The sequence below is a fragment of the Epinephelus lanceolatus genome, chromosome 10 (genome assembly GCF_041903045.1).
Source record: "Epinephelus lanceolatus isolate andai-2023 chromosome 10, ASM4190304v1, whole genome shotgun sequence".
Taxonomy (NCBI): domain Eukaryota; kingdom Metazoa; phylum Chordata; class Actinopteri; order Perciformes; family Serranidae; genus Epinephelus; species Epinephelus lanceolatus.
The window spans coordinates 43,910,534-43,934,953 of NC_135743.1; the positions used below are offsets into that span (position 1 = coordinate 43,910,534).

Sequence of the window (24,420 nt, forward strand, 5' to 3'; positions counted from 1 at the left end):
GCATGGAACAGAGGTGTGTGTGTGTGTGTGTGTGTGTGTGTGTGTGTGTGTGTGTGTGTGTGTGTGTGTGAGTGATCAGATTAAGTCCCCATGTAGCACTCAGTGCTTTTACATGCACAGTTATTCCGAGCTACAGTTATAGCTTGACCAGGCCGTTTCATTAGACTACTGTCCTTGTCCCAGTATACAAGCACGGGGGGGGGGGGGGGGATCAAATTATTTACTTAAGTATGTTTGACTCTACTACGATAGCTGGCAATATGCCCCCTTTCAGCTTGTTAGTATTGGACCTTTTTCTGGTTGACCTATTACTTAACAGACCAAACAACCGACAAACAAGTTAGCTAAGGTTAGCTAGCGCCAAATTGGTACCAGGGTGGACAACTTACAGCTCTGTACATGCTGTATGCTTTACTCATTGTACAGATGAGGTGCACGCTGGATGTAGATTTTGCTATGTTGGTAACAGCTCCTTCTTCTTCTGTTATGCATTTAATGCTATTCAACTTCCAGGTCAAAGCTCGGGGCAGAAACTGTGGAACATGCGCAGAGCGCCTAGGCTACTTTGGGTCAGATTGACTCCATACATACAGGAGTTATTCAACTCCCAATCTCATTATCTGGGTGCATTAGTCCAACATTGAGAAGTTCAGTTTAGTACAATTTCAATCAGACTAACACGATTATATCAATTTTAAAAGTCTGGTTTTAGTTGGACTAATAAATCGATTTTCTCTAGTGTTATGTAGACGTACTGACTGTTCTTTCACTGTGATGTCATGACTAAACTTGTTGATCTTGTTTGATTCTTGTCTAAAGGTCTTTACAGTCCTTGAATTAGATGTTTGATGTGCAGAAAGCTCTTTATCTGTATATCAGCACATTTTGTTTTTGTTTGTACAGATTAGCACCTTGAACTCCAGGACGCTATGTGCTGAAAGGATCCCATGAACAGGAACACACTTCTTTATCTCATCACTTTGTTCTCTCTGTGAACATTCATTTGATTTCTCACTTCAGGAACTCTTTTATTTAGTCATTTGTTAATACAAATGTAATGTATGTACCCTTTTTTTTTTTTTTTTTTAATAAAATCTGTGCTCTCCAGACCAGTCTTTAGAGTTAGCAGTCAAAGGTTATTGTGAGTGAGGAACTGACTGTCCTTAAAGAACCCTGCCCAACAGGAAACATGCAGAGTCCTCCTACATCTGGCTGTCAAGAAATCACAAGTAAAGACAGATATTTGATTGCATAAGTGAGTCATCCGCTTTCCTTTGACACACCTAAATCATCACTCAGCAGTCATGTGCTTGTACAGGCCTCATCAGAAATTGAGCAGGGTCATCTGTGTGTGTGTGATTTTAGGTTAAACAGCAGGGGCTCCAACAGCTGGTCATAAAACATTTTATTCTAGACAAGGCCTAGTTGAGAATAAAAACCACCACCACTAACATTATAATAACATTATGAAAAAGGATTACAGTTTCATAATATAGAACATTAATCTTAGGGGGGAGCTCTGCAGAGGAGCTCTTTCACACAGTAAATGTCATATATTTAATGTGTGTATTATTCAGGCTGTTACCTACCTACCTAACCATTGTGTTTTGATGAGACAACTATTCAAACTTCGAAAATTTAGAGTGCATAGGGGTTGAGAACATTGTGATGGAAGTATATAATGGCCATTGCCATGTTCACTTATGTCTTATAATTTGATACATCATTTTTTGCAGGGTTGATACCATTTGTTACACAGATTTGGTGCTACATTTAAGCATTTTTGACTACTGGAGAATTGATTAAAAAATGGTCAGAAATCTCCAAAATATCACATTAAAGCCCCTTCTCCACAAAAAAACCTACTAACACCCACTTACATCTGTTTTTTACAGTAATGTAATGGGAAAGGTAACAATTGGTATTCACACACTGCTCAAATGACCCTGCAGTAGTCACGCCTATTTATCAGCCCCAGCTGTGATTGGCATTGAAGGAAACACGACACTTGAGTGAACGCACTAATTTTAGCCCCTAAACTGCCAAGATGCAGTGACACACCTCACAAAATACCGCCATCTCCGCTCAAGCAGCGCTCAAAAATCAATCCAAATTAGTCTATACTGAGTTTGAAAGAGAGACTAAAGAAGTCAGAGATATATAAAAAGAATTTACCACCTAAAAGTTTTCATAGGCCTCCATGCTCCTCTCTACTGTTTACTAACCTGTTTCCCAGCCTGTCCGTGTCCGTGACACACCAAAAGAAAACAAAAAAAGACACACACAGAAAGACTTACATGTCTGCTATAGAGTACTGGTCTACTGGTGATGGGTAAGGAGTTTAGCCTGTTTTTGGCAGGGTTACCCGTGTTTAAAACACCTGCATACAGATGCTAACTTTGATGGAATAGGGATATAATACACCAAGATCATGAGGAACACCACAGAAAAATCCATGCTGTGATTTGATATCAAAAGCTTCTGACGAGGAGATTTCTGTAAGAATTACATTTTTCAGGAATTGGATGGTGAACACTTCTGTTTTGGAAACTGCTGAGAAACCACCATACTGTCAATATATCTATGAAAGCCATCCATCCTCTGAATGCTCAAGGTCTCTAGTTTTGCTATAAAGTTTCATGGGGCTGGAATAATCCTAGAGGTCACTATACGTCATTTTATACACTGAGGTCAAGTTTCAAACAAATGGTCTTACTATAATGAAATGGCTATGGGACTAACATCACACTTGAATAAAACTGGGCTCACTGAATCTTGTAGTGTAATGTACTGATTTACTGAAGACATATACTGTACCTTTTAGCTGACCTTTAAAAGATATGTGTTGAAGCAATATAATCTGTGCAACTGACAAATTACACACTGGTTTAATATTTCATGTATTCTTATGACACACACACACACACACACTTATTGAGCACTTAAGCATTGTGGTGGAGAAGTACCTAGGACTCACTGTGAATCATTTCTAAAAATAGCATGAGGATGGGTTCAGAAAACACTAGTGGAAAATTAGGGGAATTACAGCTTGTCCTGAGAATGACCCTAGTAAGAGGAGGCGGTCTTAGATCTAGGAAAAACATTACTCAGCAGAAATATGACACCAATATGGTGGAGAAAAAGTGACTCAGCAGAGGTGGGATATGTTACGATCAGAGCCAAGTGAGAAGGATTAAGGGAAAGAGATGACTCAGCAGAAATTCTACGATAAAAGAGCGAGCGCAAACAAAGAAATTCCAGCCTTGCTCCGGAGCTTGGCTCATTTGGGTTGTGATGTGTTTGTTGCCTGCGAGCACATTAAACTCAGTTGCATCTGATTCTACGTGTCTCCAGTGATTTTTTTTGACCTCTGAGTATTTGAGTTTTTGATATCTAATGGAAGATAAAGAAAGTCCGTTTGAGAGGAGAAGAGCGAGGTCGCGAGCTAACTGGCCCGGCTCGGGACCTTGACTTTTTTGCTTCTACATTATTTGGCGAGTCAGCGTAGGAGGACGAGGAGGTCGGATCCTGAGATCGGGGGGCGCTTGGCTGCACATCAGACATACAGGTGGCCACCAGATAAGGTAAGCAGAGCCTTTTTTCTGCCTAAACCGGGTGCGTCTGAGGTGCAGTTGGGAGCCGCCAAGGTCGGAGGTATTTGACAAATTCCTCTCCTAAAGAACCTAAAATGTGATGTAAAAATTACTAACTAATAACACAACATTGGAACATAGCTGATATATTGCTGGAGACAACTGAATCTAGTGCAGCACAGTGTGTGTGTGTGTGTAAGTTAGAGAGATAAACATGGAGAGTGAATGTGGGAGGGAGTGAGTGAGTGTGTGTATGTGTGTGTGGAATGTGGGGGAGTGAGCTAGAGAAACCAAGCAGGCAAAAGAAAGAGTGAACGTGTGTGTGCTGAATGTACGGTAACAAATGTAGTGAGGAAGGTAGTAAGAGTAAAGTATTTAAAGTATTAAGAGTATTTAAAGTATTTAAAGAGACAAAAGTGCACAATAAGAGAAGAAAAGAGTCAGAGATACTCAAAAGCATATCCGTGGTTACCGCTATTGACTTGACAAACGCATCCTTTAAATCTGTGAAGGCAGGGGCGTTGAGCCAACCAATAGGCTGCTCAGGCGGAATGCAAAAATAAGAGAGTCAGAGGTACTCAAAAGCGAATCTGTGGATACCGCTAGCGACTTGCCACGCACACCTTTAAGCCTGTAGGGGCAGGTGTGTGTGAGTCAACCGTTGGGACAGCTTAGACGGAGAGCTTAGGGAATAGAGATTAAGAAAAGGCCTAAAGTAAAAAGCTTCTGTGGATACCGCCGTTTTGAGGAAAGTGACCTCCCAGCCAAGAAGGAGGGGGAGTCACCGTAGACAGAACGGGACTGAACGGACAGAACGCTTAAAATGTTGCAACCAAAGAGATAAAGGAAAAGTAAAAAAGACAAAAAACAAGTCAAAACAGTTAACAGATCGATCAAAAGTGTAAAATTTGTAAAAATCTAACTGTAAGCTATAAAGTTGTTGTACATACATTGTAGTATATCTGGAAGTTAGTTGTAGTAAACACAATATAACCTATTCAAAGTAATGCATGAAGCGTTGTATAAAGTGTTGAAAATACAGTTAAGTGTTAAATAAAATGTAACTGTAAAAAGACTGACAAATCATTGGGAGACTGACTAAACAGAGAGTACAAAGGGAGGGGGTGAGGAATGCAGCCAGCACAGAGTGAGGAACACAGCCAATAGAAGTGGGCTTATACAAAAAACAAAGCTTTGTTAAAATTTGATAGTTTGGTTCTGACCTCTATTGGGTTAAAGGTCATTACAAAGAAAAAAAGACATTTTGGGGCCTGAATGTTTTATCATAATCTGGTATTTGTGTGTTTGTTTTATGTGATTTGTTTCAAAGTTTTGTTACATGAGGTAGTTATTAACAGTGTCTCAGTGAAACAAAACCAGACAAGGGTAACCTAACGGTGTCAACAAATTGTCTGGGGACTGGAAACCTAACGGTGCCAACAAAAAGTCCACATGTTTCACTGATTGAACCAGTTGCTCGGGTGAACTCCATACAAACTGGTTGGCTGTTAAGGGGAGAATAAAAAAGAAATATCTGTTATTTTAATTTAATTTTATAGATAAATAAATAAGTGATAAGTATAGTCTCATAAATGAATAGAATAAGCAATAAAATTATAAATAAATTATAAATGATAAGTAGCTTTAGTTTATATGTATAGTTTTATAATAAATAAAATAAGTAATAAAATAAAGAAAAAGAAGTTGAGATCAAGCTGTTAAGAGTTGGATGGAAGAGGGTGACAGCAGTAGTAATGAAATTTGGGCTGAAGAATATTGCATGACTGATGGTTCAGTGGACACTAGAGGCATAAAAAACACATTTCGGGTTGGAAAGAAGCTACATAGACAGCGAAGGGGGTGAGCAGATAGAGAGAATCAAACTAAGCTGTTAAATAAATCAAGTACACGGGCTCGCTGCTGCAACATTGGGAGATCAAATTAGGCTGACTTCACTGGTACAACATCGTGGACCAGAGATAACACAAATAGGGAGAGTAATAAGGCAAACACATACATTTCACCAGTGACAGGTTAAGAGGTGAGGTTATACATAACTCACAGAACACCTGAAATAGATGAAAGAGGGAAATGAAGGGAGAGTGAGAATAAGACGCAAGAACCAGGTCAGTATGACGCAGAAGAGGAAGTAGACGACGAGGGAGATCAGATATGGTCAGACACAGACTCAAGGGAAGAATACGAGGAGAGAGCAGTGAAGCTTACAGGATTAATGAAGTCATATACAATGCCATCAGAAAAAGGCAGAGAAGGACAGTACAGAGTCAGCACAGGTTCAGCTGTTAAAACTCCAATTGGAAGATGCACGACGTAAAACCAACGATGCAAAAAAAAAAAAAAAAAAAAAAAAAGCAGAGAAAAAATCAACCAATCAGATGGTTCGGCAGCTTCCGCCCTTCCCCATACACATTCCAGATCTATTTCCGACCCCAGAGTGGGTTGATCCTCGTCCTCCCCATTGGAGTGGCTCGAGAAGAGGTACAGGAGGATTCAGAGGCAGGGGTGGGGGTCGTGGCGACCCAAGAGGGGGTCAGGGCGGTAGAGGGTGTTTTATTTGTGGAGCCACCTTGAATCTCCCTGTGTCTAAACACCAAATATCATCCTCAGCAGTTGAACTAACTGGGTTCTCGGGACAACCACAAAATCTGCCGCTCACCAAACCACTCACTACCACCATACTCCAGGCTGAACAGACATTTTCACGCAGATATGTTTCTTCTTTGTCATGCCCTGTGAATCTGTTGGGGAGAGATGTGCTGCTGAAGTGTGGAGCTTCCATACTCTGCACCCGGATGGGCTGATAGTGACCTTCCCAAATGGCTACACTGTGAACTGCTCGTTAACAACTGTGCATTCCTCCTCGCAAATGTTGTTATCAGCGGATACCTCCCCCATGGCTGAAGGACATTGAGCTGATATCTACTGGGGCCTTCTCGAGCCAGAAACCATGGAGACGCCTGGCATTGGCACTCTCTATCAGTCTTGGCGTCCCTGGGTTCAGTCATTAAATCCCTCCACGCCTCCTCCCGATCCCCTCCATGTAACTCTTTATTATGACAGGAATGGCAACGAGTTGTATCAACAGGCATTTTATAATGAGATAGAAGGGAAATGTGGGAGATAACATCCACCTGCATACTGGTGGGAAATGGGGGAGTGGCTGCAGCTGTTGAACTGACCTCAGAGCAATTGCAGTGGTATGAGGCGGCGGAGGAAGCCTCCCCTCACATATCTTTGGCAGTACATCAAACATCAAGCCAAAGACTTGGGCCCTATGTGTAAAAAACATTATTCACAGATGGATGTTGTTTTAGACATCCAACGGAGGGACTGAAAGCAGCATATGCAGTGGTAAGACAGACAGAGACAGGGTTTGAGGAAGTGATTACAGAAAGTGTGACAGGAAAAGAATCATCTGAATTGGCTGAACTCCAAGCAATGATTGCAGCATTAGAATGGGCTGAAGGGAAAAGAGTGAACATCTACACAGACTCTGCCTATGTCGTAGGAGCGATCCATGTGGAAATGACACAGTGGATCAGATCTGGCTTTTTAACAGCAGCAAAGACCCCCATTAAGCATGAGAAGGACATGAGGAGACTACGGGAGGCTCTGATGAAGCCGGCACAGGTAGCAGTGATTAAGTGCAAGGGTCACGACAAAGCAGGGACAGTTGTCTCCAGAGGGAATGATGCAGCAGATGTGGCAGCCAAAAGAAAGGCAGGATACAGTCAGCAGTATGTAATGCTACAAACAGAGAGAACAGTGCATGACCTCCTGCCGCCCTGTGATGTAAATATGTTAATAGCAGAACAGCAGAAAGCCTCTCCAGAGGAGCTCACAGTATGGAGAGAAAGAGGAGCAGTAAAGACAGAGGGTATGTGGGGGTCTCCAGACGGGAGACCTGCACTGCCCCCAGGGCTGAGGAGATCAGTCCTTCAAGAAGCTCATGGTGTGACTCACTGTCGGAAAACGCAAATGGCGCGATATCTCACTCATTGGTGGCACCCGTTTTTGCCAGCGGTGATTGAGAATCACATCCAAGAATGTAAGATATATACAGAATACAATGTTAGACCCGCGGTGAAACCACATCAGGGGAGATTTCCCCTCCCCAAACTCCCAGGTCAAGAGGTCATTAATGACTATACAGACATGCTAGAGAGAGTGGGAGGATACAGGTGTCTTCTGGTGGTAGTGGATGCATACACTGGTTGGCCAGAAGTCATACCTGCCAAATCAGAGGATGCAAAGACAGTAATCAAATTTCTGATCAATCAATACATTCCCACACATGGGTTTCCCGAAAGAATCAGATCCGACAATGGAACCCATTCCAAAAACAGAGATCTACAAGAAGTAGAGAGAGCATTGGGACTAAAACACACATTTGGCACAGTCTACCACCCTCAATCACAGGGAGCTGTAGAAAGAGCAAATGGTATTTTAAAAACCAAAATAGCAAAAATAGTAGTAGATAGTGGAAATAAGCTTAATTGGGTGGATGCTTTACTGCTTGCACTAATGTCTATGCGTTCACAAGCCAGCCGAGTCACGCATCTAACACCGCATGAAATGCTTACGAGCCGGCTCATGCCGCTACCATACTTAAGAGGTCCCCATGAGGGACCGTCCCTGGAACAATTACAAGGCGAAATGTTTGACTATTTACGAAGTCTAACCCGTATCCATAGGGCTATCTCCTAGCAGGTGAAAGGCACCACAGAGGACAGAAGGGTCAAATCCCAGAAGACCTTCAACGCATACTTCCTGGAGAGTGGGTGTACGTCAAGGTGTTCAAAAAGAAGTGGGACCAGCCACGCAGAGAAGGTCCATACAAGGTCATATTAGCTACACCAACTGCCTTGAAAGTTGAAGGTAAGGACGTTTGGTTTCATCTTAACCACTGCTGCAGAGCTAACAACCCAGAGAGGGTGTCAACAGAGAGCACCTCAGAGGAAAACACCCCTTCCTCAGTCGCCACCTGGTAGCCACAGGGCTGAGGATGAGGGCCCAAGCGCAGAGAGAACAGAGAGAGGAGAGAGAGCAGAGGCAGAAAGAGAGCAGGGAGAAGAAAGCAGCAGCTCAGAAACAGGTGAAGATGGTAACCTGACTCAAGTTTACATACGTATGTAGACAGAGACCAACAAGTACAACATTCCAATTGAAACACTAAAAACCTCATCAATTCTTGATTGGTTAGAAAAGTTCTCTGTTGGAAAAATCTTACAGACTATAGGAGTAATATTTGGACTCAGCATCCTTCCCCTAGTACAGATCCTGATAAGAAGGGCCATGAGAATGGCCACGGGACAATTTATTATGCTGATACAACAGCAGGAAAAGCTCCCTGAGAAAGGCAAATTGTGGAAACTAGATAAACCGTGGGTAAGATCCTATGCATCCAAAAGATTGAACAACGATTTATATGAAACCATGATTGACAATACGGACATATGTGAGAATATGGCTGACAATATAAACTTATATGAGCCAATGAAGGGGAACCTGGAAGGGGAATACGAGGTTGTATAGAGGGAGAGCCGATTCAGGGTAAGAAATAACCAAATAATTGGCAATAGATTCAGGAAAAACCTTGCTGTTACCAAACCCATACTAACAATCGACTGATTAACATATATAGGTTATCTATACCACAGGGCAATTAGGAGGAAAAGGAGGGAAGTGAATTGAACTAAACAATGTCCTTTCTAACACAGAGATTGGTGCAGAGCATGGCCAGCATGTGGAGATCCCTGTATTCAAAGCAGCAGAATCCAGGGTTGGCCTACCAAGAGCGCCCAGCCATGTCAGAGGACCAGCCCCCATTTGAGCCCAGGCTAGGGATGACCTACAGCGGCAACTGGTCAACCACCACGTGCTGCAACAGAAGATTGAGATGCTGAGGGGATCAGGTGGCGTCCTACTGGCGCCTGCGGATGACTGGTACATCCGCCTATGTGCCCGACGGACAGTAACTTGGCAGCATTAACAGCAAAGATAGCTATGTACCTTGCTTACTGTACTCTGTATATGTGAAGTTATCATGTATTCACTGAAGAAAATACCAGTAACGACTGTAGTCACAACCACTGTATAAGAATGTCATTATGATTAATCATGCAACAAGAAAAACAAAGACATTATTAGGCTAGCTCTTTTACTCTATATACATACGAATTATTCGAGGTGATAATCATGAATTGTGTGTGATACCTACAGATGACAAAAGGTGTGACAGATACTGCTGTTAATCAATGAAGTATGACTTATGTGCAGCTCTACTGATGCTGATCACTGGAAAATGATTCGTGTGTGATAATAGCCAATCTAAATCTTAATGGTATGGGACTATAAAGTCCCAAAGGGGGGATATATATATTTCCTCCCCCTTGCTGTGATTTAAGATATTATATGGGACTATGGAGCCCCAAAGGGGGGAATGTAGTGTAATGTACTGATTTACTGAAGACATATACTGTACCTTTTAGCTGACCTTTAAAAGATATGTGTTGAAGCAATATAATCTGTGCAACTGACAAATTACACACTGGTTTAATATTTCATGTATTCTTATGACACACACACACACTTATTGAGCACTTAAGCATTGTGGTGGAGAAGTACCTAGGACTCACTGTGAATCATTTCTAAAAATAGCATGAGGATGGGTTCAGAAAACACTAGTGGAAAATTAGGGGAATTACAGCTTGTCCTGAGAATGACCCTAGTAAGAGGAGGCGGTCTTAGATCTAGGAAAAACATTACTCAGCAGAAATATGACACCAATATGGTGGAGAAAAAGTGACTCAGCAGAGGTGGGATATGTTACGATCAGAGCCAAGTGAGAAGGATTAAGGGAAAGAGATGACTCAGCAGAAATTCTACGATAAAAGAGCGAGCGCAAACAAAGAAATTCCAGCCTTGCTCCGGAGCTTGGCTCATTTGGGTTGTGATGTGTTTGTTGCCTGCGAGCACATTAAACTCAGTTGCATCTGATTCTACGTGTCTCCAGTGATTTTTTTTTGACCTCTGAGTATTTGAGTTTTTGATATCTAATGGAAGATAAAGAAAGTCCGTTTGAGAGGAGAAGAGCGAGGTCGCGAGCTAACTGGCCCGGCTCGGGACCTTGACTTTTTTGCTTCTACAATCTACAGGAGTCTCAGCTTTCCAGTCACACCAAATTTGTGTAATTCTAAGGGACCCCAGTATGCAGAAATATTCAAATACAATAGCACATTATACTGCATGCAAAAAACTGCATTGGATAAACATAAAGTGGGCGTGTCTGTAAAGGCAACACTGGTGGGAACCCATTTTCATATAGATATCTTGAGGTCAGAGGTCAAGGGACCTCTGAAATGGCCATGCTGTCTTTCCCTTGTCAAAATGTTGCCTAGCTTTGCAGCGTTATTTAGCTCCCTTCCTGAGAAGCTGGTATGACATGGTTGGTACCACTGGATGCATTTAAAAGTCGATGGCCCACATTAAATGTTTAATACTACACGCAGACTGTGAAATGGGTTGTATAATGTTTTGTCATGTTTAAAAAATACCATCAATGATGTCATAGTGTTGTCATCAGGATTATTTCAGAGAGGACTTGGAGACTACAAATTTCTAACATAAGTCTGACATACAAGCTGGGGGGATGGAGTTGGATAGATGTCAATATTCAGCTGGTATAACAGGTCTAATGCTGGGATATTCAACACATTTTGCCATGCAGGAGCCTCATGCAATTATGACTTGAGGCCAGGGGCTAGTTAATTAACAGACATTGATAATATTTACCACTATATAATAAATTACTTTCCTGTTTGTTATAGTCATTTTGGCATTTGCTTTCATAACTCATCTTTGCCAAGCGGTAAAACCAGTAGCAGCAGCCGTGTGCCGGTCAGGTGTACACAGTAAAAACGGTGTGTTGACTCAGCAGACAGCATGAAATAAGACAAGTTGATCTACAGAATAGAAATAGAATAAATGTATGAAAGCAGTATAGAATGCCTGAGAGTGTTTCTGCAGTCTGTTCTATTCTATTTTTATTTTGTCATCTGCTACTTGAATTTTGTTTTCCTTTATACATAAGTACTTGTCCACCATAAAGTGATGCAAAAATTCACCAGAATGCAGGGAATGAAGTGTTTGAGGCTCAAAATTTCCTGGGGGACAACCCCCAGACACCCCCACTTGATATGTGTCCCTTTCAATGTTCAAACAAAATGACACTCTTTACATTTTATTTAATAATTAAGAGAGAGGTGCATTGGAATGGTTGAGACTGATGGAATAAATGTCCTGGGATCTTTTAGTAGTTAGCATTAGGATAGTTTAGTTTTAATTCAATTTTTCAATTTTATTTATAAAGCCCAATATCACAAATCACAATTTGCCTCACAGGGCTTTACAGCATACGACATCCCTCTGTCCTTAAGACCCTCACAGCGGATAAGGAAAAACTCCCCAAAAAAAAACCCCTTTAACGGGGAAAAAAAACGGTAGAAACCTCAGGAAGAGCAACTGAGGAGGGATCCCTCTTCCAGGACGGACAGACGTGCAATAGATGTCGTACAGAACAGATCAGCATAATAAATTAACAGTAATCCATATGACACAATGAGACAGAGAGACAGAGAGAGAGAGAGAGAGAGAGAGAGAGAGAGATGCAGGTAATGACAGTAGCTTACAACAACATTAATGAAAGTAATAATATTATAGTTCTGGCTACTGTGGTACAATATGTTGAAAGTATGTATTAATATCTGACAGTATACTTGTGTGACAATAGTCATATGTGTATAATAACAGTAGAAGTATGACTAATGACTAATGATGGCAGCAGCAGCAGGAGGCATCTGGCAGGACCACGGCAGCAGCACAAACACACACGTCACACTGTCCAGGCACCGCTGCGGTATGAGTTATTCTGAGAGACAGTGGAGCACAAAGGCTCCGGAGAAGAAGCCGAGTTAGTGACATCCAGAATGGCCGAGTTAGCAAGATGCAGTAATAGGATGAGAGTGAGAGAGAGAGAGAGAGAGAGAGGGAGAGAGGGAGAGAGAGGGAGCCCGGTGTATTATAGGGGGTCCTCCGGCAGACTAGGCCTAAGTCAGCCTAACTAGGGGCTGGTACAGGGCAAGCCTGAGCCAGCCCTAACTATAAGCTTTATCAAAGAGGAAAGTCTTAAGTCTAGTCTTAAATGTGGAGACGGTGTCTGCCTCCCGGACCGTAACAGGAAGATGATTCCACAGGAGAGGAGCCTGATAGCTGAAGGCTCTGGCTCCTGATCTGCTTTTGGAGACTTTAGGGACCACGAGTAACCCTGCGTTCTCAGAGCGCAGTGTTCTGGTGGGATAATATGGCACTATGAGCTCTCTAAGATATGACGGAGCTTGACCATTTAGAGCTTTATAAGTTAACAGTAGGATTTTAAATTCAATTCTGGATTTTACAGGGAGCCAGTGCAGAGAAGCTAAAACAGGAGAAATATGATCTCGTTTCTTAGTTCCTGTTAGTACACGAGCTGCTGCATTCTGAATTAGCTGGAGAGTTTTTAAGGACTTACTAGAGCTACCTGATTATAGAGAGTTACAGTAATCCAGCCTAGAGGTAACAAAAGCGTGGACCAATTTTTCTGCATCTTTTCGGGTCAGGATAGGCCTAATTTTCGCAATATTACGCAGATGAAAAAATGCAGTCCGTGAGGTTTGCTTTAAATGAGAATTAAAAGACAAATCTTGATCAAATATTACTCCGAGGTTTCTTACGGTAGTGCTAGAGGCCAGAGCAATGCCATCTGGAGAAACTATGTCATCAGATAAAGAGTCTCTGAGTTGTTTGGGGCCAAGAACAATAACTTCAGTTTTGTCTGAATTTTAGGTTCTCAGTCCTATAAGTTTTGACGGTTTTGAATCTTACTGTATCATATATGCGCTCTCCTTTCTTAAACCTAGACAACGTGTTAGTGAACATATTTTTAAACACAATTTGCTTCATGTTTGGGCCACTATTCTCAGGCTTCAGATATCTTATCATGCAGGGTGTGAACCATGTATGGGTTTTAACGTTGCTTAAGCAACACTGAGGTTTTTCCTGTGGGATAGCTCCAGCTCCTCCCCTCTGTCTTCACTGTAATGCGATGAGAACGGAGCTCTATCTGCTCTGTCAGTGCGGAACAACACGCGGTCGATGCGCATCTCCGGTTTTCAGCAGACGTAAAGAGGTGGGAGCGCTGGAGCGTATTTATAGCAACCAAGTGTGTTGGTGCAGGTATTCCTGATGGTAGGGGTGAATACATCACATAACCACACTTGACGTGCTTCACTCAGCATCGGACAGAAGGAGAACAGAGCAGGTATGCAATTTGTTGATAGAAATAGATGTGACAACTTTTCATTTGTTCATGATGTGTGAAACCCTATTATGTTGTGGTGTTTGAACTATGATGTCACTTGGACATAAAGAGGAGTAGCCTACTTTTAGATAACTTTCCAATTGCTCCACTTGTGCAGTTTGGGAATGTGTGCTGGAGAATGATGAGAGATGAAGTGATGCCATTGTCATTAATATGTATCATCTTTAAATGAAAACCAACTGCTGCTGTTTTTAAAGGACCCCGCCTAAATTTAGAATTATGTGTGTTATTTCAATCGATATTTATGAACGTGAGCTCCTCTTTCTCAGAGCAGGGTTGGAAATGAACTTTTTTGCCCAGCTGCCACAGTGGCTGACTGGCTGGTGGAATTCAAAGTATCTCCATACTGCTCATCCGTAGTGATCCAAGTGTGCTGCAGCGGCGACACAAAAAGTTGTTTTGAAAAACGTCATATGAACTCTGTTTTTAGCCTCACTGTAGCCTGTAGCTCTAACTGCCTCTCTGTGCTCTGCACTCACGTGTGCGCACTCAAGGTGATTGGTGATACACGGTCTCTGAAGAGCAGCAGTCTCGTCAGTACTGATGTCCAGATTCTCAAGTGCAGGCATCGCCAATTTCCAGTCTGAGCAGCAAAGACTTTCCTCATCCATCGGCATTGCTTTGCATTTGAAACAACTACACCACCAGGTTTCCAGTGCTCAACTCCGGTATTCTGTGGCTGGCTGAGGCTCATGAGCTGGGGCGGCTGCTTCGTCCAGTAGCCTGAGTTCTGTCCCTATATTCGGGCTCAAACAAATACGGTTCAACAAAGAAATGCTGTTCCTCCTCAGTTTCAAAGTCTTCAGACATGTTGGGCTGTCCTTTGCTAAAAGACCGTAGTGCAAATTATCTTTTAGCCACTGTGGTTACTGTTGTCTCCCCTGCGGTGCACATGTCACGTGATGTAAACACGGGTAAGCAAAGCTCATGCTTTCGCTGGTCTCGCATAAGCGCGCACACGTGAGCGCAGAGCACAGAGAAGCAGTCAGAGCTACAGGCTACAGTGAGGCTAAAAACAGAGTTCATATGACATTTTTCGAAACAACTTTTTGTGTCACCGCTGCAGCACACTTGGATCACTATGGATGAGCAGTATGGAGATACTTTGTGGATTCAATTTTATGTTCTTGGACGTTAGTCTGGGGCACCGTCAGCCATTAGGTGTGCTAGCCGTTCCCCCCGCTGATCTACGCAAGGGATGTGAGAACTCTAAAACTTCACCAGGGCCTCCATCGGCATATGGGCGAGTAGATAATGGCTGAATTTTCATTTTTGGGTGCACTATCCCTTTAATTCCAGGAACTGTTTAGTTGTTAAGCCATTTCTCATAAGTATAGACATTCATTGTATATCCACTTTTCTACATGTGGCTGCTGCTGGCTTGAGTCTTGACTCTCTAGTTATCAGTAACTTGAAATGCTGAGATAAATGTTTAAAGTCCAAAAAAAAGTAATTTATTATGAACAGGTCAATAAAACAGGTTTCAATATTCAAAATACCTTGTAAACAAACAAAATATTCAGTATTACACATTTTCTTTAGTTACTTTTCTTTCAAACATTTTTTAAAGGTATGATCTCATTGCCGGTTAAAAAAAAAACAAACAAAAAAAAAAAAGGTTTGCTCCTGCAGCCAGCCAGAGATGAAGGATCCATTCCACACACCTGAGCCAGAGAAAAAAGAGGGAGAGAGATCAAGTTTCTGTCTTTGATGAATGAAGCCTTATTGTTTTGCTGCTATTAAACAATGAGAGACATGTTTTCTCCCTTTACTTAATAGCATAAATATTCATACTACTGCGCACGGGGAGACAGAGACCTGCTCTGCTCCAGACACACTCACCACCTGACTGTTGTTGGTGTGTACATGTTAATGTGATTTCAGTCATTTTGTTTTAAATCTGGACATGTGCAGGTGGACTCAGCCAGTGCTAAGAAAGGTCCTATGCCTGCCTGTTGGAGAGATAGAGAGAAGATTAAAGCGTCAAATTGCGGTAAAAGATGCTGTATAAAAGACAGGCTACAACTTTTTTTCCTTGTCCCCCCCTGGAATTATTCTCTAAAATTTTACTGTTTATTGTCCCCCCCAACTATGAAATGGGATTTTAGCCCCTGCACCAACCGCTAAGCAACATACGGGGTTATTTGGGCCGTATTTTTCCAAGTAAGGGCTGGCTTGACTGCAGTTAATTTCTAAACCTGTCTTAAAGCCAGAAACCAGAGAAGGAAGTCTCAAACATGTTGTGGTGACTATCATAAACCAAAAATTTAATTAGTCACCTGCGGTGGCTCAGGAATGTTCTTAACACGTACTCCAGTCCATTAAATTAAACCGTCCAGAAGAAGTTTCTCTTTTGGGTGACGTTCCCATTTATTGCAAAAAATATAAATCCAAAAGAAAGGGGTTACATACCAAATTATGTTGCTGGGTTGAAACAAAATGCTGGCATACGGTAAGAATCATGTGCTTCCACCACTGCTCTGCTCTGACTGCTGATAATCAACAAACCCTTGTAACACCTGTGAATGTGCAGCTGCCAATTACCTGTGTGATTAACTAAAAATAGCATCAGAGTGAGACCTCCCTCCTCTAGTGGTAAAAAAAAAAAAAAAAACTAAACACATACACATAAACAATTAAACTATGAAATGGTTCCTACACATGTGATGTCATAGGGTATAAAGTCTAGAGCTGCTTCATAGACAGTGAAAGCGAGAATGATTTTGTGAATCTTCAGAATGTTTGTTATCTTTTTTATACTCAAATGAGCTTCATTCTATTGTAGTGTTCTCAGTTGTGAAACAGAAATTGTGCCCATAAACTCAGAACATTCCCAGAATGCTCTCAGTGTCATCTAGGGCAGTGGTTTCCTACTGGTCCAGCCTCAGGGTCCAGAATTCTCATCAGTCATTTGTTCATGGTCCACACAGTTTAATATATTCAGTGTCATACTTGTCTCTGTCAAGTAGCTGTCCGTTAGTCACTCACTCCACAGCAGGAAACAGCACTTCAAAATATAAGCTTTGTGCTGGAAATTCACTATACTTCAATATAAAGTGTTTTTGTTTTTACAAAACAGATGTTAGCGAGTCACTTGCAGTCCTTTCAGAACGGAGCCAGTGACCTACTTTTGGACTGGGATGCACCAGTTGGGAACCACTGATCTAGAACATCTTTCACCATTCATTGTCTATGGAGCAGCTCCAGACTTTATACCCTATGACATAATGAATTTTAGCTTTAGCTCTCTAGTTTTTGGATTTGGGAGAGAGTTGTTGACTTTTACTTATATTTTTCGACTGTGTTAGAGAATGAGCATAACGTGAATTTGGAAAATGGGCATAGCTCCCCTTTAAACTGCTTTACCAGCAACAGAAAACGTGGATAAAGGTGGGTTAAGGTGACCACATGTCCTTTTATTTTGCTTTAGCTATCATGGACTTAAATGACATCAAGCCTGATGAACTGGTGGCACACAGAGGCTTCAAGTTGATCAATGGCACTCATGATCCAGATGATGTGGACCAGATTTACAACCTGGAGATCAGAGACTCGGATGTGTTTGTCGTCACTTACCCAAAGTCAGGTGAGAGGACAGTAAAGATGGAAGGGGGCACCAGCACAGGCTCCTGCTGTGCCCAGTGTCCTGCAGTGGGACTGAGTGTACTTAAGGTCAGTGTGATTCTTGGAAGTCTCAGCTTAGGGGAAGGTACAGGGCTGATTAGTATGTACACATGAATGTCCTGCTCTTTTGTGTGTTGCAATTTGATTTCAGCAGAGAGCAGGGTATCAAATGATCTGCCAGACAAGTGTGCATTGTGAAAACACTCAAAGGGAAAGCAGGACAGACAAAGCTCCACACAGAACAGGAGAGGTGTACTCATACACATGGCTGATCTAATTGTTGTCATTGTACACACAAAGTGTGGGAATTAGGCCTGTCTGCTCTGTTTGACAGGGACCATCTGGATGCAGCAGATCATGCTGCTCATTGAAACAAAGGGAGATCTGACAGCCATCAGTAAGCTCAGCAACTACTCCAATGCTGATCTCATCCCCTGGATCGAGGTGACTGGCAACAGAGAGACGTTTATCCTGGCCCCATCACCCCGGCTGAGGGTCACACATCTGCAGTTCCACTTCATGCCTCCTGCTCTCAGCCAGAAAAAGGGCAAGGTCAGCTTGAAGCAGCTGTATTTCACCTACACAATGAAAATGACTGAAACTACTCTGGGTCCCCCTGTTCAGTATTTTAAGGAGGATACAAACATGTAAAACATATAGTTCATAACACACTATAATGTCATTGTAACCAGTGAGTGTACTACTACATTTTCCCAACTTTTGAAACATTCTATAAACAATTAATAATCTAATCTTAGAATAAATTACAACCTATTAACATCAACGCATCTATAAACAAAACATCTTATTCCTGTTTTTATGCTATCATGTTCACCATGGTGCTCTTCCTAGGCTGGCAATATCCTGTCATGGATACTGGTGCTTAGTGGAGTGGAGAATTTGTGTGGTGCATTTAAGCAGGTTTTAATTCATCCACACTGATCCACACTGCCCCACTTCCACTAGTAGGCCACAAGAAGAAAAAAGGTTGCTGTGTCTCGCCATGTCTTTACAGACTACATCATACGTAGAAGGGTATCAATGATCCTCACATCTGGGTCATGTCGTACTGTATGTTATCATGTTCAATGTGTTTCCATTTATATAATGACATACAACGTATGTCATTCTGCATCCTGAGGCTACCTAAAAGCAGCAGGGATACGGTGCTGGCCGCCGGTTCTTTTTTTTCCTGCTCTGGTGATCAGCACATCTAGGTGATGTTAGTATATGTTGGATGTGTTTCCATTCAAATCTCCTAGAACTGCAGAGTAAAGGGCTGCCAAAGTCCCAAATCTTGCGGGAGCAGGCGGTTTGAACTTTGCTGTGGGCGGGAACAGGCGGCTAAAAAAACACACTGTGGGATTGGGATGTAGCCTATAGCGACAGGATGGAGTTAACAAATGATGTGGAAAAGAAGCTCAAACAAGGTCTGAAGGCGCACTGAGCCCTCTACTTCCCAGCGCTCTCAAAGCTGGCGCGTTTCATCTTCAGTATCACGGCATCCAGTGCGCCTTCAGAGTGGGCCTTTAGTATCTGTGGGCGCATCTTGGAAGAGAGACGCACGGGATTGGGACCGCAGTCGGTCAGCAACATTCTCTTCCTCCACAGCAATATAATGGCCAAGCGATTCATTTGTTAAATTCATTCGTTTCATTCGTTAACTTTGTTTATTTTATGTTATTTGTTAGTGTTATTTGAGCCACTCACAGCCTACTCTCATTGCTATTTGTTAATTACATAAAGAGGCGTGATGATGCCGGTGTTATTGAGCATAGGCTTTATCTTTATCTCATTAATGTTTCTTATTCAGGTCTCTCTCAGAAAAGAGACCTTAACCTCAATCACTGCGTGATTATATAAAGGTAGAAAAATAAATAAAATACAGAGGAGGAGAATAGAATATGAAACAGCCTTTATTTCATTAAAAACTAAATGAAAACAACAAAATAGGAGCACTATTCCTGACCAGTGCGTCAAAAGACACGCAGGCCAGGGAAACTAAACAAACAACCCCATGAATCTCTTTATTAATAGCCTATAAAATCACTTGTTTTCTCCTGCATGTTTTCTCTTGTGTCCTGCATCTCTATTATTGTGCGGGCATAAATTCTCAGAGTTTTGCGGGAGCGGGCAGGAGTGGACATACACATTGCGGGTGCGGGCGGGAGTGTAACACACACGTTGCGGTTGCGGGCGGTAATGGTCAGAAATTCAGTGGGAGCTGGCAGGAGCGGGATGAAGAAAACAGTCCCGCGCAGGGCTCTACTGCAGAGCAACACCAGCAGCAGCTCCAATGTTTTAATTTGTGCTTGTCATAGTAACTATCATTCGTTGTGCTAACCTCAGCATTTGTTTATTATGTGTCATATCATAGATCCACAAATATTGATCCAATATCTCATAATTATCAGACTTTGATCCTCTGCCTGACCCTCCCTGTGTTCATGGCTAGTCATTTATTTAAAAAGGTCTAGGCTATTTAATTGTTCTTTATCATTTTTATTTTTATAATTCTAATACAAAGTGGAAACCACTGTATGTGAATGCATGAATGCGTCAGACCTGCGCAGCAACTTGCCTAACACTATATATATATATAGCAGCTCGTCCTTTGAGGCCATCTTCTTGATGTATTCCTAGATTTTGGATGTTTCATCCTGGATTGTGGCTGTGATGCTCATTAGTCCTCGGCCTCCCTCTTTCCCCTTACTGTACAGCTTCAGGGTGCTGGACTTGGGGTGGAACCCTCCATGCATGGTGAGGAGCTTTCTTGTCTTGATATTTGTGGTTTCCATCTCCTCCTTTGGCCAGCTTATGATCCCAGCTGGGTATTTGATGACTGGCAGTGCTGTAGGGGAAATAGCTTTTTGAGAATATTTGCACTCGTAATAAAGTTCGGGGCACCACCCTCCTAATGAGAGAAGCGACTAATCAAATTAATAGCTCTGTAAACCAATTATTAATTTGTCAGCACGCTTATCAATAATGAATCAATCTCAATATCTGGGTTATGAATTCTCTATACAGTGATCTTAATTCCTACTCAAAAGAAGACAGGGACTTGGCGATAAATGAAAATTTATTTAAGCAAAATGGGTAACAACTGAATAAATGAATGAGGATAATATGAAATAACACAACATCAACAGTACGTATAAATGGATTAAAACAACAAGTAACACTCGTGTGGGTTATTTAATTTGGCGATAGTGAGAGAGTAGGCCTATGTGAAGATAAATCGGGAACACAGGGATGCCCAAAAAATTTTTCTAAGGAATCCTAAATTAAGATTAAGGTAATTGAATCTCCTATTCGACATCAGCTCTTACCACTGCTCAGCGGGTCACCTGTGAGGGGAGTTCGTTGCCTCCCTTCTTAGCAACGAATCATGCAGACGTTTCTCCTGGGGCCCCAAACTTTCACTTTACAACTCCCGGACTTTCCAGCAGAATGAAATCAGCTGGCGTACTGTCTAGGGGGGCGCAGTTGAGCCTGTGAAGTGTTGTGGGCGCCCCCAGCGTCGGTTTCCTTACGCTGCAGAAAGCCTTTGGGTTGGCCCGAAAAACCACTGTAGCAAATGGCTGGCAGCCGCTGGGTCTGATGAATCTTTGGTTGAAGAGGCAGGTCGAAAAGGGCACTTGTCTACTTTGTTATAATTACTTGTTTTTAATAATGGTGAAAACAATATCCTTGGCCGTTCAATATTGTTATCAAAGTTATTATTATTAAAAATGTTGAAAACACTGAGATAAAAGAAAACTGGATAAGCAAAACTTAAAAGTTTAAAATAATGTTGATATGAGAGTATAAAAGTGTAACTAAAACGTAAATACGAAAGAGGCTAAGATACGAAAAAGAAGAAACAAAAAGAAGAAAAAACAAGAAGAGAGAAGTGTCAAAAAAAGAGCAAAGAGTACAAGAGAACAAAAGAGAGAGCAGAGAGAGACATGCAGAGGGAGAGACTGGAATGCTGTGGCCCATAGTAGAGGATATTTTGTGGGTTATGTTTGTCCTGAATGTTTGAATGGGGGTGTAAAGCCAGGTGGCATGAAAGTAGTCATCAGTGGTGTTTGATGTGAAGTGTGTACAAATGTCGCTGTAAGTCCCATTTTGTGTAGTTTATATTGTGTCAGGTGAACTCTGTTTAGAACGTCGGATTGAATACGTTGCAGTTTGGGGTTAGGGGGTCATTGAGAAAATGCTGAAAATGACTTTCAGTTTTTATACTACAAGTACACTTGCAAGTTCTCTTTAAGTGAACTTAAAATCATACTTATAAATCACTATTTATATACATTTTTCCACCTTTAAGTACAATACTATGTTACTATCTAGGTATTATATTTTATACTTGAAATCTACCTTTACAGTACCTTTAACTGTACTTTAAGTAGACTTGAAGTTAACTCAAATGCACACAATCAGTGGACTACACGTATAAAAGTTGTCTGCTGTCCAGGCCCTAATAGCTTTAAGGTATTCAGTAGGTCTTTATAACCTAAAAGTCTCACTAGGTTTGAAAGATAAGTGGAGTTAGATGTCATCTGCATATAAATGATATGCAATGTTATATCTGTTTATGATCTATTCAAAGGGCAACAAATATAAAGAGAAAAATCTAGGCCCCAGAACTGAGCCCTACAGGACTCCACAGGACAGTGGAGAGGAAACAGACATGAAGTCTTGAAAAAAAAAAGATGGAGAAACTCCTGTCAGTGAGATTGAATTAAAACCAGTCTAATTCTAAGCCTGACATGCCAAGACCACGTAACCTCTTAATAAGTATATGATGGTCTACTGTACCAAATAAATAACTAAGGTCAAGAAGTACTAACATAGAACAGTCACCTGCATCAGAGGCCATCAAAATATCATTTGAAACTCTCAGAAGTGCAGTCAGTCCCCAATAAACAGTTGATACCCAGGCTGTTCCTCTTGTAGGTCATCTACGTGGCAAGAAATCCCAAAGATGTCCTTGTGTCTTACTTCTACTTCCATAAGCTTGCAAACATGTTGGAAACTCCAAAGGATTTCAATGACTTCTTTGAGAAATTCATGAGAGGAGACGGTAAGCTCTCTGTTACTCACAAAACAATGTTTGCATTTTCTCAGCTGTGTAGTTCCTGATGAAAGTCTGCCGTGTGACACTAACATTGTGCGTTATTCATTGCAGTGTTTGGGTGCAGCTGGTTTGAGCATATTAAGGCTTGGTACTCACACAAGGATGATATGAACATGCTGTTCATCACTTATGAAGAGATGATTCAAGTAGGAGCTAAAATCATTATGTTCATGTCCATAAGCTGTCATGTCCTATGCTAAGAAGTATCTGTAGTCTGTAAAAATGGTTTTGAAAATAGATCTTTAGTTCTTACTTCTGTGTCTTTTGTCCAGGACCTGCAGTCAGCAGTGGAGAGGATCTCCTTGTTCTTGGGTAAAGAGCTGACTGATGAGCAGCTGACCAATGTGGTGAAACACAGCACCTTCAACAACATGAGGAAGATCCCTCAGGCCAACTATGAGCAGGTGCCAGGTAACCTGTTCAACCACCATCAGGGAAGATTCATGAGGAAAGGTAAGAGCATTTACCGCTTTAGTTGATACAGAAACTCAACACTGTGGCTCACTTTGCTCAGCCTCGAGTTGATAATAAATAAAATTTCCCACAGACTGTGAGATTTTAGCAATCTTAACAAGTTTAGTGCAGCTACACTGTGTGACATGGATGTAATAAATCTGGGTATAATATCAAGTTTGATGTACGCAGACTGTACAATGACAGCAGGCTACGACGTACGATTCATTAGCTGCTGTGCTAGAGACCTGTTTGACTGTGTGTAACAGCAGTCTTTTAATGGTCATTTACACACTGTCCATAACAATAACTATGTCAGGTAACAAACTGTGTCAGGCTTGGGTCAGGTTTGGACTTAAAAATCACAAAATCTGTCGGGTTCGGGCTGAACTCCATTATAATTGTCTCAGACTCAGGTTGGGTTTGGTCGCTCTAGTGTGCTCACCTATGTTTCTGTGTGTGTGTGTGTGCATCGGGGTGGAACTCTGCCGTGCACAATACAGGGAGCAGAAAAGAATTGTAAATGAGTGACCATGTAGAGACAGAAATTACATGTCATCGTGTAAATAACACAAATAACATAAGGCTATTTAATTTGTTTAATAAAAGGACATGGTATAGACCTGGGGCCATATTCACAAACATTCTGAGAATACTCTCAGACAGCTCCTCACTTAGCCTAAAAAGTTTTAGTGAGGAGTCTTAGCTTAGGAGTGATTTAGAAAAGTTCTAAGAGCAACTCTGAGCAAGGAAGGGACAGAAACTTTTATCTCAATGAGGGGGTGTGGTTGACCCTGTTGCTAGGTGTGATGCTTTCTTTTAACAGATGTGATTGGTTGTCATAGACACGCTCTTCTGTGAGCCTGCAAGGAAATGAACTGCATCACAATATGAGATTGACAGTGTTGTCATTGTCAGTGTGATCACTCTGCTGATTGAAGGTTGAGACAGACAAAAGTCATCACTGCTGCATTTTCCAGTTTTTCAAATATCTATAATAATATTATTATAATTTTATTTCTGGTGTTATAGCGTTATTTTGTTAGGTATGAAATGTGTACATATCCCAAATGAGATCGACCACAAACATTATCCCTGCACAATCTCATCTGTAGCATTTCATTTACCCATTTTTCTGTTAAGAGACCATTTCTCTGACCTCTTTGTGTTTCTACCATTTTCTCCTC

The 24,420-nt window shown here is 41.7% G+C and overlaps 2 protein-coding genes across 8 annotated transcripts in view; both read left to right on the plus strand.

Annotated features, from left to right (window-relative positions):
- The window catches only part of zufsp (zinc finger containing ubiquitin peptidase 1), a 61,274-nt gene extending 50,661 nt beyond the window's left edge, over positions 1-10,613 (plus strand). For 5 of the 6 annotated variants that reach the window (XM_033638951.2, XM_078172025.1, XM_078172023.1 and 2 more), the window contains one exon: positions 904-10,613. In XM_033638951.2, coding sequence (XP_033494842.1) covers positions 904-951 — 48 coding nt within the window. In that variant the 3' untranslated portion in view covers positions 952-10,613. The remainder of the gene's footprint in view (positions 1-903) is intronic. The other variant, XR_013492244.1, reaches the window with a different exon arrangement.
- A 2,301-nt stretch (positions 10,614-12,914) lies between these two features.
- Positions 12,915-24,420, plus strand: part of LOC117264504 (amine sulfotransferase-like) — a 60,966-nt gene continuing 49,460 nt past the window's right edge. For both annotated transcript variants that reach the window (XM_078172026.1, XM_033638497.2), the window contains exons 1-6: positions 12,915-13,971; positions 17,462-17,617; positions 17,990-18,207; positions 22,600-22,726; positions 22,832-22,926; positions 23,053-23,233. In XM_078172026.1, the coding sequence (XP_078028152.1) occupies positions 17,467-17,617; positions 17,990-18,207; positions 22,600-22,726; positions 22,832-22,926; positions 23,053-23,233 (772 nt within the window). In that variant the 5' untranslated portion in view covers positions 12,915-13,971; positions 17,462-17,466. The remainder of the gene's footprint in view (positions 13,972-17,461; positions 17,618-17,989; positions 18,208-22,599; positions 22,727-22,831; positions 22,927-23,052; positions 23,234-24,420) is intronic.